The sequence below is a fragment of the Sciurus carolinensis genome, chromosome 4 (assembly GCF_902686445.1).
Source record: "Sciurus carolinensis chromosome 4, mSciCar1.2, whole genome shotgun sequence".
In the NCBI taxonomy this organism is placed as follows: domain Eukaryota; kingdom Metazoa; phylum Chordata; class Mammalia; order Rodentia; family Sciuridae; genus Sciurus; species Sciurus carolinensis.
The window spans coordinates 44,843,509-44,861,179 of record NC_062216.1 but is presented as its reverse complement, the minus strand read 5'-3'; the positions used below and the strand labels follow the sequence as shown (position 1 = coordinate 44,861,179).

Sequence of the window (17,671 nt, the reverse complement as noted above, 5' to 3'; positions counted from 1 at the left end):
AAGGACAGAAGATACTGCATATGGATTAAGTAGGAACCATGGACATTTGGGCCACTTCTTCATGCAACCTACTTGTGCCTTCAGGTCCCACCCATGCCCATGACATATGTACCACTTCCACTTGATGATGGAATACTATTGCACAGATCCAACTTTATGGCTTGGTGGGTCAGATAACACCCAGTTCATGATGGGCAGCTCAGGTCTCATAGGAACCTGGTGGCCCATGGTCAAGTGGTCAATTTCCACTGAGGCCCAGTAGCAGGCCAAGAGCTGTTTTTCAAAGGGAAAGTAGTTGTCTGAAGATGATGCTAGGACCTTACTCCAAAATCCCAATCACCTTCTTTGTGATTCACCTATAGGGGCCTGCCAAAGGCTCCAGACAACATCCCTATCTGCCACTGATACTTCAAGTACCATTGGGTCTGCCAGGTCAAATGACCCAAGTGGCAGAGCAGCCTACACTGCAGCCTGGACCTGTTGCAGAGCCTTCTGTTCTGGACCCACTCAAAACAAAAAACTTTTCTAGTCACTTGGTATGTAGGCTGAAGTAACATACCCAAATGAGGAATGTGCTGCCTCCAAAATTCAAATAGGCCCACCAGGCATTGTGCTTCTTCCTTATTTATAGGAGGGACCAGATGCAACAACTTATCCTTTACCTTAGAAGGAATATCTTGACAGGCCCCACACCACTGGACTCCTAGAAACTTTACTGAAGTTGAAGGCCCCTGAATTTTAGTGGGATATTTCCCATCCTTTGATATGCAAATGCTCCACTAGCAAGTTTTAAGTGGTTGTACCTCTTGCTCAGTTGATCCAATCAACATAATGTCATCGATATGATGGATCAGTGTAATACCTTGTGGAAGAGAAAGACGATCAAGATCTCTATGAACTAAGCTGTGACACAATGCTGGAGAGTTGACATACCCCTGAGGACGAACAGTGAAGGTATATTGCTGGCCTTGCGAGCTGAAAGCAAATTGTTTCTGGTGGTCCTTATGCACCGGGATGGAGAAAAAAGCATTTGCCAAATCAATAACCACATACCAGGTACTAGGAGATGTTTTAATCTGTTCAAGCAAAGAAACCACATCTGGTCCGGCAGCTGCAATTAGAGTCACCACCTGATTAAAATTACGATAATCAGCTGTCTTTCTCCAAGACTCATCTGTCTTCTGCACAGGCAAAATAGGAGAGTTAAATGGGGATGTTGTGGGAATCACAACTCCTGTATCCTTCAAGTCCTTCATGGTGGCACTAATCTCTGCAGTCCCTTTAGGCCTAGGTATAGGCAACTCCAGAGGCTTCCATTTGGCCTTTTCCACCATAATAGTCCTCATTCCACAGGTTAGGGAACCAGTGTGGGAGTTTTGCCAAGTGCTAAATGTATCCATCCCGATTGTATATTCTGGAACTGAGGAAATCACAGGATGAGTTTGGGGCCCACTGGATCCACTGTAAGTCATACCTTGGCCAAAACTCCATTGATCACCTGACCTCCATAATCCCGTACTTTTACTGGAGGGTCACAATGTTGTTTTGGGTCTCCTGAATCACTGTCAGTTCAGAGTCTGTGTCTAGTAGTCCCTAAAAGGTCTGCTCATTACCTTTTCCCCTGTGCACAGTACCCTGGCAAAAGGTACATCCCTTTGGGGAAGGACAGGAGAAAGATTAACAGTAAACATATTTGGTACTACACCAGGGTTTTTCCTCAAGGGGACTTGGCCTCCCCTTCATTCACTCAAGGAATTCTGGATTGGTAAATTGAGTCAAATCTGGGAAATGGTTGAGGGGCTATGATTCTCTGCTTTTATGATCTAGGGCATACTTTTGTACATTTGCCCTGGAATTTTTCTGCTTATGTAAGTCAAATAAGAATTTGGTGGTTTTCCCATCTATTTGGCTTCTAGAAACACCATGATTAATTAGCCAGTGCCAGAGATCTACACAGGTCAGAACATGTGTCCATTTCTTCCCCCTTGCTATCCATTATGGTAACTATGACCACCCCGTCTTTGGCCTTTGATGGCTGCCGCTGGGTCTCTTCCTCTCTGAGATCCCATCATCCCCATCACATTTAAGTCTTCCAATAGATTGACCACAGCTCCCAGAGCAAGATTCAGCATACAAGGAAGAGCAGCGACAGAACTCTTCAGGGATGTGGTGCTCTCCTCACAAATTTGTTTCTTAAAGTTTTGGTGAAGTGCACATCTTCTGGCCTCCCCAGGTATGGAGGAGAAGGTTGTACGTGACAGATCCACTCCAGCATTCCAGTTTCTCTGAGCCTCTGAATTTCCTTATCAACAGTAAGTAAACCAAGGGATGTCAAGCATTTCCAGCTCTTTTACAGTAGGCTGTCTTTGGACCCATACTTAAGCCAACCAGCCAAACTATTAGTACCTTTTTTAACACTGTGAGCTATTACATTAAATCTAGAATCTCTGCTTAATGGACCAATATCAATAAATTCAGCCTGATTTAAGTTTATGTTCCTTCCACCATTATTCCACACCCTTAAAATCCATTCCCACACATGTTCCCCAGACCTCTGCGTGTTTGCATTAGAAACCTCAAGAAGTTATTCCTCGTGGGTCACCCTCTGTACCTTACCTCTAGGGACTTGCTTAGATTTGGATCTAGTTATAGGCCTGGAGGCAAAAGCGGTTGGTGAGTGTGGGTCCTGTGGAATATCAACACTTACATGCTGCATAGCTGAACCACAGAAGATTTTTACTATTTCCATAAGCAAAGCAGGATTAGGTCCCTTCAGGAAGAGTAGAGAAACCAATGCCACAGAGGGTGGGGGGTAGGAATTCCTCAATAGCTAAGGTCGGGGACTCAGCAACTTCTGGCAAAATAAACTCATCAGAGTATGGGATTTCAACATCCCCATCCCCTCAGGCTCCTCCCAGACATTGCCATCCCAACTTGCAGGATCCCATTCTCTTCCAATCAGTGCTCTCACTTTAACTGCAGACACCTTCCAAGGCTGAGACTTAAACTTTTGTCTTAATTCAGCCAATTCCAGGATGAGAGTTTGTATTTGGTTTTCAGCAACCTCAGTCCCATGACTGCAAAACAGAAGAATCTCCAGAACACATCTTAGTAGCTTTCAGATCAATTATGTGGGTCTGCAACTGATAAACTGAATTTCTGAGCTCATCATTCTCATTTGTAACTTTGTCCAGTGAAGCCAGAAGTAACTAACCAACATCATCATATTTCTTAGTTTTCCAGGACTGTTTTAAAACTTGCCATTTTAAAGCAATGCTAAACTGTCATATCCTATCTGAATTTGTAGCATGGAAGTTTTCATCCCAACTTAGAAAAACCAATAAAGTTTTGCATATTAAAAAGTTTATGGAAATAATGTGGTTTTATATTACATGCCTTTGTTTTACATTATGAAATAATTTTAGAATCACAAAAGAGTTAAAGATCACCCATTTGCCTTTGACTGAACTTTTCTCAAGGTTAACAATGTACATATTAGTTAAAAATAAGTATTATGTACTTGTATTAATATGTAACAATAAATCCCATCATCATATAAACTATAATGCATCAATAAAAATTTTGGAAAAAATAAAGTTAAAAAAAAAAGAATTAACCTTGGTTCATTATTAACTAACCTGTAGTCCATATTTCAGTTTTACTACTTTTCCACTAATGTAATTTTCCTGTTCCAGGTTCCAATCCAGGGTACCACATTGCAATAGTTGTTATGTAATCTTAGTCTTCTGTAATCTATGACAGTTCCTCAGTCTTTCCTTTCTCCTTTTTCAGGAATTCAGTACTTTCAAATCATATTGGTCAGTTATTTTGTATAATGTCACTGCCTTTGACTTTCTGTAATATTTTCTCATGATTAGGATGAAGTTATGTATTTTGGGAAAGAACTCTGTCCAGGTCATCTGTCCTTACCAGTAGATCATGTCAAGGAGTGCATAAGGTTGATAGGTCTTATTACTGGTATTGTTAAGACTGATTATTTGGATAAGGTAATGTTCACTGGGTTTCTTCACTATAATAGTACTTTTTTAAACTTCATAATTAATAAACATCTTGGGGAAGATAGTTGGGGACTATATATGTGTTCAGTTTCTCAAAATTTCATCTAAACCTAAAATCCTTTGGTAGGTCTTACTGTGGTATTATGATGATTTTCTGCCTTCTTTGATGCTTCTACATTGACTGGAATTCTTCTGTAAGAAAGAATTATCCCTGTTCCCCAATTTATTTTAAATTCATGCAGTTATTTATTAATGTAGGTATAGACGTGTGAATATTTATCTTATTGTATGGTTTAGAATTCTCACTATTTGTCATTTCTCTTGCTCAAAATTTTCCAGCTTTAGTTATTGGGAGTTTTGTACTACTGGTTTTTAGGTCCTTTGACTTGCCTTTTTTGAGCACTTACTTTTTCTGTTACTGTAAGAAACTGCCATAAATTCTAATCTCCTGTTAATTTTCTCTACTTTAGCCTTTTAATCAACCATGTCTTCAGGGAAAACCCTAGTTCCTTTTTAAAAATTTGTTCTGTTTAGTTATACATGACACTAGAGTATATTTTGACATATTTATACAAACATGGAGTACATCTTTTTCTAATTAGGATCCCAGTCTTGTGGTTGTACACGATGTGGAGATTTACTATGGTCTACTCATGTATTTATATGATATATAAGATACTTATGTCAGATTCATTACATTGTCTTTCTTATTCCTGTTCCTCCTCCCTTCCCTTTATTCCCCTTTGTCTGATCAACTTTTTACTTTTTAATGAGGAATGGTATTTAGAAATCAAGGTCTTAGTGTTAAGTGTGCTTCTTCCTATTGTGTGCCATTGTTTCTCAGCTCTATCAGCAGAGCTAGGACATAGATGTATACAAATTCATTTATCCATGCAGGTTGATATTTATTTCTCTATTTGCAAAATATGGATATGCCTATTTCTATTTTAAAAGCCACAGTTGATAGGGATTCTTCCAACATCTATCCAAAACACAGGATTTATCTTCACCTTCCTTATTTGTAAATTCTTTTCTAATAGTGATAAATCTGGCACTCCTTATCTTGCATTTATCTGTTCAAGACTGATGTACTCATGGAATAATAGATGTGTGAATCCATACCCCTGTAAGAAACAAAATAGCTCTAAGTATGGTTTTTGTGTGCAGTTCTTTTTAAAATTTTTTTTTAGTTGTAGATGGACATAATACTTTATTTATTTTTTTAAATGTAGTGTTGAGGATCAAACCCAATGTCTCACATGTATTAGCCAAGTGTTCTACCACTGAGCTACAACACCAGCCCTTGTACAGTTCTTTTTTCTCTTTGACTTTAAGAATATCAAATCAAATGCTTGTTTTCCAAAGTTATGATATTGACTTTATTCATTCATTCATTTATTGTTATTTTTTCCTGGCTATTCTAAAATGTACATATGAATATCTCATAGTTAAAATTTGCATTTGCCATATATATTTTTATATTTATAAATATTGCTTATGTGCATAAACAATATATATTTATATATATACATACACCCAGAGACACTAGTTCTCTCATGTATTTTACCCTGTGCTTTTCCTTGTTTCACCTATAAGCAAAAAGAAGATTTAGAAGAGAAAATTTTATTCTGATACTGTTTTCTTTCTGATTAGTCTGGAGTTTCATATTTTTATCTTTTCTGTTGTATAGGTTGATTTTAATTATGTTTGTGAGTAGTCAGTGATAAAGGATATGAGGTAATAATTACATGAATAATTTTGGAAAATTTTCAATTTTGCCAGAAAATAACTGCTGATTAAAACATTGAGATACCATTTTCACTTGCTAAGATTGAAATGTATACATGCATGTACACAAGAAAGAAAAAAAAATGGAATGAATGCTTAAATCTTGTAAGGCAAACGTGAATCTCACGTTCTAATACATTAATACATTGTAGATAGATAGGAATCTAACACTGATAATGTTTTTTGGCAGTGTTGTCATAGTAATAAAAAATATCAATATTGGATCTGTTGGACAATGCAAGCTGATGGACATTGTTTTTGAAAAGATATTTTCTAGATCATCTGTAATGGGAAAACAGTATAATAGGACTTCTACCCCTTTTAAGACATAATTATGTAAAAGTTGCATTTTTATGTAGACTTTTGATATATATATTTTTTATTGTAAACAAATGGGATACATGTTGTTTCTCTGTTTGCACATGGAGTAAAGGCATACCATTTGTGTAATCATACATTTACATAGGGTAATAGTTTTTGAATCATTGTTATTTTTTCCCTTCCCCCACCCCTCCCAACCCCTCTTTTCCCTCTATACAGTCGTTCCTTCCTCCATTCTTGCCCCCCTCCCTAACCCTAACTCTAACCCTAACACTAACCCCTCCCACCCCCCATTATGTGTCATCATCCACTTATCAGTGAGATCATTCATCCTTTGGTCTTTTGAGATTGGCGTATCTCACTTAGAATGATATTCTCCAATTTCATCCATTTGCCTGCAAATGCCATAATTTTATCATTCTTTATGGCTGAGTAATATTCCATTATATATATATACCACATTTTCTTTATCCATTCATCAGTTGAAGGGCATCTAGGTTGGTTCCACAATCTGGATATTGTGAATTGAGCAGCTATGAACATTGATGTGGCTGTATCTCTGTAGTATGCTGATTTTAAGTCCTTTGGGTATAGGCCAAGGAGTGGGATAGCTGGGTCAAATGATGGTTCCATTCCAAGTTTTCTAAGGAACCTCCACACTACTTTCCAGAGTGGCTGAACTAATTTGCAGCCCCACCAGCAATGTATGAGTGTACCTTTCTCCCCACATCCTTGTCAACACCTGTTGTTGCTTGTATTCTTGATAATCGCCATTCTAATTGGGGTGAGATGGAATCTTAGGGTGGTTTTGATTTGCATTTCTCTTATTACTAGAGATGTTGAACATTTTTCCATATGTTTGTTGTTTGTAGATCTTCTTCTGTGAAGTGTCTGTTCATATCCTTAGACCATTTGTCAATTGGGTTATTGCATTCTTGCTGTAGAGTTTTTTGAGTTCTTTATAGATTCTGGAGATAAGTGCTCTATCTGAAGTATGATTGGCAAAGATTTTCTCCCACTCTGTAGGCTCTCTTCGCATTGATGATAGTTTCCTTTGCTGAGAGAAAGCTTTTTAGTTTGAGTCTATCCCAGTTATTGATTCTTGTTTTTATTTCTTGTGCTATGGGAGTCCTGTTGAGGAAGTCTGGTCCTAAGCCGACATGTTGAAGCTCTGGACCTACTTTTTCTTCTATAAGATGCAGGGTCTCTGGTCTGATTCCAAGGTCCTTAATCCATTTTGAGTTTAGTTTCATGCATGGTGAGAGATATGGGTCTAGTTTCATTCTGTTGCATATGGATTTCCAATTCTCCCAGCACCATTTGTTGAAGAGGCTATCTTTTCTCCATTGCATATTTTTGGCCCCTTTGTCTAGTATGAGAAAATTGTATTTATTTGGGTTTGTGTCCATGTCCTCTATTCTGTACCATTGATCTACCTGTCTATTTTGGTACCAAATACCATGCCGTTTTTGTTAGTATTGCTTTGTAGTAGAGTTGAAGTTCTGGTATTGCAATAACCCCTGCTTCGCTCTTTCTGCTAGGGATTGCTTTAGCTATTCTGGGTTTCTTATTCTTCCAGATGAATTTCATAATTGCTTGCTCTATTTCTGTAAGGTACGTCATTGAGATTTTAATTGGAATTGCATTGAATCTGTATAGCACTTTAGGTAGTATGGCCATTTTGACAATATTAATTCTTCCTATCCAAGAACATGGGAGATCTTTCCATCTTCTGAGTGTTTCTTTAGTGTTCTGTAGTTCTTATTGTAGAGGTCTTTCACCTCTTTTGTGAGATTGATTCCCAAGTATTTTATTTTTTTTGAGGCTTTTGTGAATGGGGTAGTTTTCCTAATTATTCTTTTGAAAGATTCATCACTTATGTATAAAAAAGCATTAGATTTATGTGCATTGATCTTATATCCCGCTACTTTACTGAATTTACTTATGACTTCTAAAAGTTTTCTGGTGGAATTTCCTGGTTCCTCTAAGTATATAATCATATCGTCAGGAAATAGAGATAGTTTGAGTTCTTCTTTTCCTATTCGTATCCCTTTAATTTCTTTGGTCTGTCTAATTGCTCTGACTAGAGTTTCAAGGACGATATTGAATAGAAGTGGTGAAAGAGGGCATCCCTGCCTTGTTCCAGTTTTTAGAGGGAATGCTTTCAGTTTTTTACCATTTAGAATGATATTGGTCATGGGCTTAGCGTAGATGGCCTTTACAATGTTAAGGAATGTTCCCACTATCCCTATTTTTTCTATTGTTTTGAGCATGAAGGGGTGCTGTATTTTATCAAATGCTTTTTCTGCATCTGTTGAAATAATCATGTGATTCTTGACTTTAAGTCTATTGATATGGTGAATTACATTTATTGATTTCCGGATGTTGAACCAATCTTGCATCCCTGGGATGAAACCCACTTGATCATGGTGCACTATCTTTTAAATATGTTTTTGTATGCGATTTGCTAAAATTTTGTTGAGAATTTTTGCGTCGATGTTCATTAAGGATATTGGTCTGAAATTTTCTTTCCTCGATGTGTCTCTGGTTTAGGTATCAGGGTAATATTGGCTTCATAGAATGAGTTTGGGAGGATTCCCTCCTCTTCTATTTCATGTACTACTTTGAGAAGTATTGGAATGAGCGGTTTTTTAAAGGTTTTGTAGAACTTGGCTGAGAACCCATCTGGTCCTGGACTTTTCTTTGTTGGTAGACTTCTTCTATTTCATTACTTGAAATTGGTCTATTTAAATTGTATATGTCCTCCTCGTTCAGTTTAGGCAATTCATATGTCTCTAGAAACCTGTTGATGTCTTCGAAATCTGTTTTGTCGGAGTATAGATTTTCAAAATAGCTTCTAATTATGTTTTGTATTTCAATCGTGTCTGTTGTGATATTTCCTTGTTCATTCCTAATTTTAGTGATTTGGGTTTTCTCTCGTCTTCTCTTTGTTAGTGTGGCTAAAAGTTAATCAATTTTGTTTATTTTTTCGAAGAACCCACTATTTATTTTGTCAATTTTTTGTATTGTTTCTTTTGTTTCAATTTCGTTGATTTTAGCTCTCAGTTTAACTATTTCCTGTCTTCTACTACTTTTGGTGTTGGTCTGTTCTTCTTTTTCTAGGGCTTTGAGCTGTAGTGTTAGGTCGTTTATTTTTTGAGTTTTACTTCTTTTATTGAATGCGCTCCATGAAGTAAATCTTCCTCTAAGTACTGCTTTCATAGTGTCCCCGAGATTTTGATATGATGTTTGTTTGTTCTCATTTACCTCTAAGAATTTTTTAGTTTCCTTCCTAATATCTTCTGTTATCCATTCATCATATAATAGCATATTTTTTAATCTCCCGGTGTTGGAGTAGTTTCTGTTTTTTACTCTTTCATTTATTTCTAACTTCAATCCATTATGATCTGATAGAATACAAGGTAGTGTCTCCATCTTCTTGTATTTGCTAACATTAGCTTTGTGGCATAATAAATGGTCTAATTTAGAGAAGGATCCATGTGCTGCTGAGAAGAAAGTGTATTCGCTCTTGGTTGGATGGTATATTCTATAAATGTTCGTTAAGTCTAAATTTTTGATTGTGTTATTGAGATCTATGCTTTTTTTGTTCATCTTTTTTTGGGAAGATCTGTCCAGTGGTGAGAGAGGTGTGTTAAAATCACCTAGTATTATTGTGTTATGGTCTATTTGGTTTCTGAAATTGAGAAGGATTTGTTTGACATACATGGATGAGCCACTGTTTGGGGCATAGATGTTTATGATTGTTATGTCTTGCTGATTTATGCTTCCCTTAAGCAGTATGAAATGTCCTTCTTTATACCTTGTGACTAACTTTGGCTTGAAGTCCACATTATCTGAAATGAGGATCTATACCCCAGGTTTTTTGCTGAGTCCATGTGCATGGTATGGTTTTCCCCGTCCTTTCACCTTTAGTCTATGGGTATCTCTTTCTATGAGATGAGTGTGTTGCAGTCAACATATTGTTAGATCTTTCTTTTTAATCCAATCTGCCAGTCTATGTCTTTTGATTGATGAGTTCAGCCCATTAACATTCAGGGTTATTATTGAGATATGATTTGTATTCCCGGTTATTTGGCTCATAAATTTTTTCAAAATTTTATTTATTTATTTTTTTGACACGACTTGTTTCCTCCTTTATTTGACAATTCCTTTAGGATAATTCCTCCCTCTGCTGATTTGCTTGTTTGTTTTTAATCTCTTCCTCATGGAATATTTTGCTGAGAATGTTCTGTAATACTGGCTTTCTTTTTGTAAATTCTTTTAGCTTTTGTTTATCATGGAATGATTTTATTTCATTGTCAAATTTGAAGGTAAGTTTTGCTGGGTATAGATTCTTGGTTGGTATCCATTTTCTTTCAGGGTTTGAAAAATGTTGTTCCAGGCCCTTCTAGGTTTTAGGGTCTGGATTGAAAAATCTGCTGATATCTGTATTGGTTTCCCTCTGAATGGAATTTGGTTCTTTTCTCTCGTGGCCTTTAAAATTCTGTCTTTATTTTGTATGTTAGGTGTTTTCATTATAATGTTCCTTGGTGTGGGTCTGTTGTAATTTTTTGTATTTGGAGTCCTATAAGCTTATAAGAGGCTTGATTTTTCTATTTCATTCTTCAGATTTGGGAAATTTTCTGATATTTCATTGAATAGATTGTTCATTCCTTTGGTTTGTTTCTCTGTGCCTTCCTCAATCCCAATAATTCTTAAATTTGTTCTTTTCATGATATCCCATAGTTCTTGGAGATTCTGTTCATCATTTCTTACCACCTTCTCTGTTTGGTCAACTTTGTTTTCAAGGTTAATTATTTTTTCTTCAGTATCTGAGGTTCTGTCTTCCAGGTGTTCTATCCTATTGGTTATGCTTTCTATGGAATTCTTAATTTGGTTTATTGTTTCCTTCATTTCATGGATTTCTGTTTGTTTTTTTTTCAATATCTCTAATTCTTTATTGAAATATCTTTTGCTTCCTGTATTTGCTCTTTTAACTGTCGATTGGTGCGATCATTCAATGACTGCATTTGTTCTTTCATCTCATCATTCAATGCCTGTATTTGCTCTTTCATCTCATCGTTTGCTTCTCAGATCATTTTAATTATGTACATTCTGAACTCCCTTTCTGTCATTTCTTCTGCCATGCTGTCGCTGGATTCTATTGATGTAACATCTAGATTTGTTTGGGGCATTTTCTTTCCTCGTTTTCTCATATTGTTCAAGTATCAGTGGACTGCTGAGATATTGCAGATTTCCTCTTTTGACTTATAATGTCTCTGACGATTTCTAGTATATCCCCTCTTAGCCTTCAGTAGCCTGAAGTCTTGGAGGAAGTTGATAATGTGGTGCTCTACAAGGAATCCGCCTCTCTAGGGGTGGTAGCCTTTGGTGGGGTATATTCCCTGATAGTGGGCAGAGGTGCCTCCACTTGTTGACCAGTGGTCATCCAAAGGGGAACTAGGCTGTGGGCTGAGGCAAGGCCTGTTTGTGCCTGTGTCTCTGGTTTTACCGTCCTTGTGGGAAAACCTCACCCGGCGGGGAAGACTCACACGGCGGGGATGTCTCACTGGTCAGTTCCCCTCCTAGACATTCCCCTCAATCCACAACTACAGCCTGGGCTGGGCAACCTTCCTCTGCAACGTTCCCAGGGGCCCGGACCTCCTGGGCCTGGGAGCCTCACCCTTCGCAGGCAAGTCTCCTTAGGCTGCCTCTCCCAGAGAATCTGCCCGCAGTCCTGGAACCTTCGCTCCGCCCCTCAGCTTGTCTCTGTGCGGCTCTTCCACCAAGAAGCCGCCTAGGTCCTGGGACCCTGCTTTGCACCTAATGGCCTGGCTATGCGGCCCCTCCTCTGAGCATCCACCTGGAGCCCCATACAGTTGCTCCGAGTCCCAGTGACCCGCCGCATGCCTCTTTCTCCGGGCAGCCACCCGGTGTTCCGGTGTGGTCGCTAGGAGTCTAAGCAACTCACTGTGCACCTCCTCCTCCTGACAACCGCCTGTAGCCCTGGTGCGGCTGCTTCCAGTCCAAGTGACCCGCCATGCTCCTTTTCCGCCTCCAGGCAGCCGCCTGGTGTTGAGGAGCGGTCGTTCTGAGTCCAAACATCTCACTGCGTGCTTCCTCCTTCTCTGGGCAGCCCTCTGTAGCCCTGGTGCAGTCACTCCAAGTCTAAGTGACCTGCTGCGCTCCTCCTCCTCCAGGCAGCCCCCCCCCCCCCCCGTGTTCAGGAGTGATCGCTCTGAGTCCAAACAGCTTGCCGCGTAGCTTCTCCTCTGGGCAGCCGCCTGGAACCCTGGCGGGTTGCTCCTTGTCCTAGCGTCGTGCTGAGCAGCCCTGTTCTACAATGCCTCCAGTTGTCCATGTTCACTGCTCCAGCGTGGGGAGGGGTGTCTCGTTGGGCAACTCTACTTCACAAAGTTCCCTGCATTCCGGGACTACCACCCCATCCAGTATGCCTTCCCAACGGGAGAGACTCACCCGGTGGCTTTGAGTTGGTCCCACGTCTCTCAATATCTCCTCTTCTTGAATCCTGAGTCCTGGAGCAACATGAAATGCAGCTACCCTCTATTCCGCCGTCTTGAAAAAAAAAAAAGCTGACTTTTTATATTATAAATGATCATGTACCCTAAAATTTATAGCACAGTGCTTGCAGTCTATAGAGCATCAATAATTAGAGAAAGGAAAGATTTAAAGATGTATAATTCTAAAGGAATATTTTAACTTTATAGTAACTATAAAAGTGTAGCATAGAAAGGAATTTAGTTAAGTCAAGTTTTGACTATGCATTGTTTTATTTTATTTGGTTTTTAAAAGCAGCTATATTTATTTTCTTGTCACTTAAATAAGAAATATTTCCCTCACTGAGGAATTTTCACTGGTGATCAGACCGGTAAGTAAACTTACTATTACCTTATGGGCTAATGCACTTGGGAAATAGGAATGCCAGCCTTGTTTACCTTCCTTCTTTTTAGCACAGATTTTGGTGGAATAGAAGCTTATGGGGTGAATCTTGTAAAACAGGTGGATATTGTATTTTGTGCTGGCTGGATCTTGTCTTTGAAGTCTTGAAACCTTGAAGGAAAATCTAAAAATAATCAAAATCTGCCAAAGATATTTTAGGATGGATGACTGTTTTTCTTAGCCAAATATAGTGTTGTCTCAGAAGCCAATTATCAAAGTGTCAGGATTGTTTACCTGCCTCTACCACTCAGAGGTTAGTTGTTTTTGAAAAAAAAAAAAAAAAAAAACTGTGTATATATCAAGTATACATAGCAGAACAACCTACATTTAGTATTTGACTTAATCTTTTTTTTTAAGATTATATTTTCAAATTATGTGTTTTGAAGAAAACCTCCCCCCCCCATACTGTTGGGAGACAATTCTCCATGGATCCTCATGTTTCTGCAGATTTTGTGAGCACAAGCATTAACATATTTTGTGTTGTACTATTGTTATACAGAGCCTTTATAGACAGAGATAATGTCTTTCCAGGTTAAAGGGCAGATTTTTTCCTGCCCAGGAAAAGGGAGATCATTTTGGCATGTTTGCTAGCAGTCCTTTTAAAAGATTGGGGTTTCCTAATAAGTTCTTCAGCTATAACATAAAATCACTACTGGGGCATCATTCACCCAGGCTACTCCACGCTGTCCCCTTGGAATGTAATTGACAATGTGAGACTCATGTTGACTTTTATGCATAAGAAATAGTTCTAACTCAGGATTCTGTTTCTTCTAGCCTCCATGAAATTATGGTTGGCTTCTTTGATAACTTGCGAGTAAAATCTTTGACCCAGTATAGTTATTTTATGTTTTGATAGATACATATTGGTGCAAGTATGTGTGTGTTTTTAACAGTATTATAGGAATTCAGAATGGTGTGTGTGTGTTAGATTACTGTAGGAGTTCAGAGTGGTGTGTGTGTGTGTGTGTGTGTGTGCGCGCGCGCTTGCGCGCATAGGAATTCAGTGGTGTGTATTGTGTGTGAATGTGTTTAATGAGAAAACTATACTAAATACTCTAGGAACTAGATTATTTTTAACACCAGTTTCCTCCTGCCTTTATTAATGGATGACTCTGCTCAATTTCTAGTCTGGATATTCTGTCTTTGCCTCAATGGTGATAATTCCTGTATATTTAAAATATGATGTTTGTATTTATATTGAATATATCTAAGAATATATAGACATTATATTGGCTTCCTGAGTAATAGTAAAGAATAGTAATATAGTTATATGTAATAGTTATGTTTTTCATAGCAAATCCTATTCAACATGTACCTGTTTTCTATCAATCATTCTTAATATGGAAAATACCCTTGCTTTTTCTCAGATATAAAACTAAGAGCAGTTAGTGAAAGTCCTTCTATGTAGTTCTCAGTCGTTAGGGGTGTATTAATGAGAAAGAACAATGTCTTCTAAAATAAACTTTATTTTACTTTATTAAGATGATTATTTTCCTTGTGAAAATATAGTATATTCACAGGCAGAATTAACACCCTGACAGTTAAATATAGCTAAATCTAAGTAATTAGTTTGTTTTGACTTTAGGATCAATTTTAGTTGTTGCCTTTAAAAAAATTAGGTTGTTTTAAAAACTAATAATTGCCCTAGTAATTAGCCATAATTTTTCCTTTTCATACAGTTAGTATGCCATTGTATGCTTATCTGAATGTTCCATTTCTACCTGATTACTAACTGGAGCATTCCGCTCTTTGGCCAGATTATTCTTCCTCCTCCTTGTCCTTCCATTCCTTTTGATTTGTCTTTTTCCCTTTCTCTAGTGGGTAGCAAGTCTTTTCCTTTAACACAGAGATGCCTGTCTTCCCTTCTCTCTTCTTATATTCATTCCTAGTTCCTAAATCATTCATGGGATCCATCATCATTTGTCTAATTGAGAGGGAAAGAGAAAGAGATTACATTTTTCCTGAATTCTGTAGTGGAGCTTGGTTAAACAGCACAATTCAAGCCTCTCTCCTGACCACTAGTACTTGCTTGATTTTGCAAGGGCAGGGAATTTTTCTTATAGAAATACAACACTGTAGAGTTCTTTCTTAGACTTTTTCAGGTGAAATGAATGATCAAAAGACAAAAGCCTTGTCTACAGAAGCTAGAGTGCTAACTACTTCCTCCCCTCTGTCCCTTCAGAACAGGATGCAACTAGTACCCAACCTACAAAATTGTATTGTCTCCCAGCCACTGGGCCTCGCCACTGTTCTTCTGCCAGGTCTATATTACTCACTTTTCTGACTTTTATCACAGTAGGTTAATTTTTCTTGTTTTCTACCTTATATAATTAGTATTCTTTTTGTGCATTTGAGCTTTGTGTTTGTGTGAGATTTTTCTATGCCATTGTATGCAAATGTTTAAATAGAAATTTACAGTTAAGTGGAGGCTTCCCTTCTAGGCTTTGGTAGTGAGGGTGGTAATGAGACCACAGTTATTTTTATTGATTGATCGATTGATTGATTGGTGTTTGACTGGAGTAGAGCAATTTTTTTATCCTTCTAGGCTGCTTTTTTCCTCTTTTTTGGGTGGAGCGAGCAGAGCAAGCTTTACCTGAGGATTTTTTTTTTTTATGTGTGTGTGTGTGTGTGTGTGTGTGTGTGTGTACCCATTCATATTTTAGAATTGGCAACTTCTCCAGCAATGGTCTGGGAAATATGAGGCCAAAAGAAACCCAGGAAACTCATCACCATGTCATTTTTCAGGCTAGTCTGCCTTCCCTATATCTTTCACAATCTTCTTATGTTTATTAGCTTTATGCATAATTAACAGATTTTTTAGTTCTCTGTAATGGGGAATTGGGAAAATGTATGTCTGTGACATCTTAATGGAAGCCAGAAATTGTTTTACTTTTAGTATCTTTCTTAGACTTTTGAAATCTTTAGGAAAAGTAAAATGAAATATTTTATGCAATCTGGTCAATAACAATGAATATATTCACGAAAAGAAGAACTTTGAAACGGAAGTAATTCATGATATAAAACATTCTCAGTATAATTTCTAATATTCTAAACTGAAGAATTGTAACCCTGTGTAAATTTTAATTCCTGTGTTTAATTACAGAATCTTTTGGCTGAAAAAGTAGAACAGCTGATGGAATGGAGTTCTAGGCGTTCAATCTTCAGAATGAATGGTGATAAATTTCGAAAATTTATAAAGGCACCACCTCGAAACTATTCTATGATTGTGATGTTCACAGCTCTACAGCCTCAGCGGCAGTGTTCTGTCTGCAGGTAATTTATGTACTTAAAAATTTTAAAACTAGTATCCCAGGCTTTGAATTTTATTTATTTTATGATTAATATGTATAAGAGAATTAAAGAGTTGTTCATCATTGTAAAATGTAGCAGTGTGCATTTAAAAGTAAACTCAAAATCAGTATATTCTAGAAAATGACTTTGATAGGCTAATATTTCTTTATTGTGGGCAGGTAAAATATTTATTGAATAAATCCATATATATTCATTAAAACTTGATGTTATTTTTAAGTCCTGCATGTTGCCTTATAGGTTACCTAATGTTGTCTGTGGTCAATCAAGTAATTCTCTTAAATGTACTGTAGTTTAACAATTTTATAGAGAATACTCATTTTTATCTGAGGGAAGTCCATTTATTTTTTGATACCTCTGGTGATTAACAGTTTTTTCCTAGACTATAGAAATAAACGAATGAAATATTTTTTCAGTATGTATAATAAATTAAAGAAAATTTTGGGCAAATATAAATATGATACTTTCATTCTTATACTAAATATAAAACATACTTTTTCAATTAAATTTTCAATTTCAGTTTTCAGTTAATTGAAAAAGTTAAACTTATTTTGAGATAATTGTTGGCTCACATCTAATTATAAGAAATAATACAGAGATATTCTATCTATCTTTTCTATTGTTTCCTCCAGTGACAACTTCTTATAAATCTGTGGTATATCATCACAAGCAGGTATTGGCATTGATTAGTCAAGTACAGAGTACTTAAAATACCCTGAGAATCACTTTCTTGTTCTTTATGGCCAAACCTACCTCCTCCTGTTTCATTCTCTACTTTGACTTTCATCTCTAGCAATCATTAATTCATTTCCATTTCTTTCATTTTATTTCAAGAATGTCATGAAAATGGAATCGTATATTGTTCGACCTTTTGGGTTTAACTTTTTTGACTTACCATAATTACCTCAAAATTCCTCCAAGTTGTGTTGTTTATCAGCACTCATTCTTTAATTGTATGCTAACTGTAGATTTCTTAATCATTTTTAGGCTTTTAAGTCATTTTGAACTTCAGTGGAAAGTAAGGTCATTAGTAATAGGTCACTGACAAAAGTTAGTTTTACACAAAACTAAATTGCAGAAGGGAAATTTTGGTACTCTGAAATTTTCAAGAAGGATATTGTCATAAGCTAATAATGCATGTTATAGCATGAATAGAAGTCAGTAGAGAAGATGGTGAACAAAAATATTGTGAAAAATAGCACTTCAAATGATACTAAGTTTTTTTCTTATCAAATTTGAGGACCAGTGCCCAAATGGGTATTAGCATTACTGTT

The 17,671-nt window shown here is 37.1% G+C and overlaps 1 protein-coding gene across 5 annotated transcripts in view; it reads left to right on the top strand.

Annotated features, from left to right (window-relative positions):
* Tusc3 (tumor suppressor candidate 3) overlaps positions 1-17,671 on the top strand; it is a 339,326-nt gene that overhangs the window by 48,614 nt on the left and 273,041 nt on the right. For all 5 annotated transcript variants that reach the window (XM_047549084.1, XM_047549080.1, XM_047549085.1 and 2 more), the window contains exon 2: positions 16,192-16,361. In XM_047549084.1, coding sequence (XP_047405040.1) covers positions 16,192-16,361 — 170 coding nt within the window. The remainder of the gene's footprint in view (positions 1-16,191; positions 16,362-17,671) is intronic.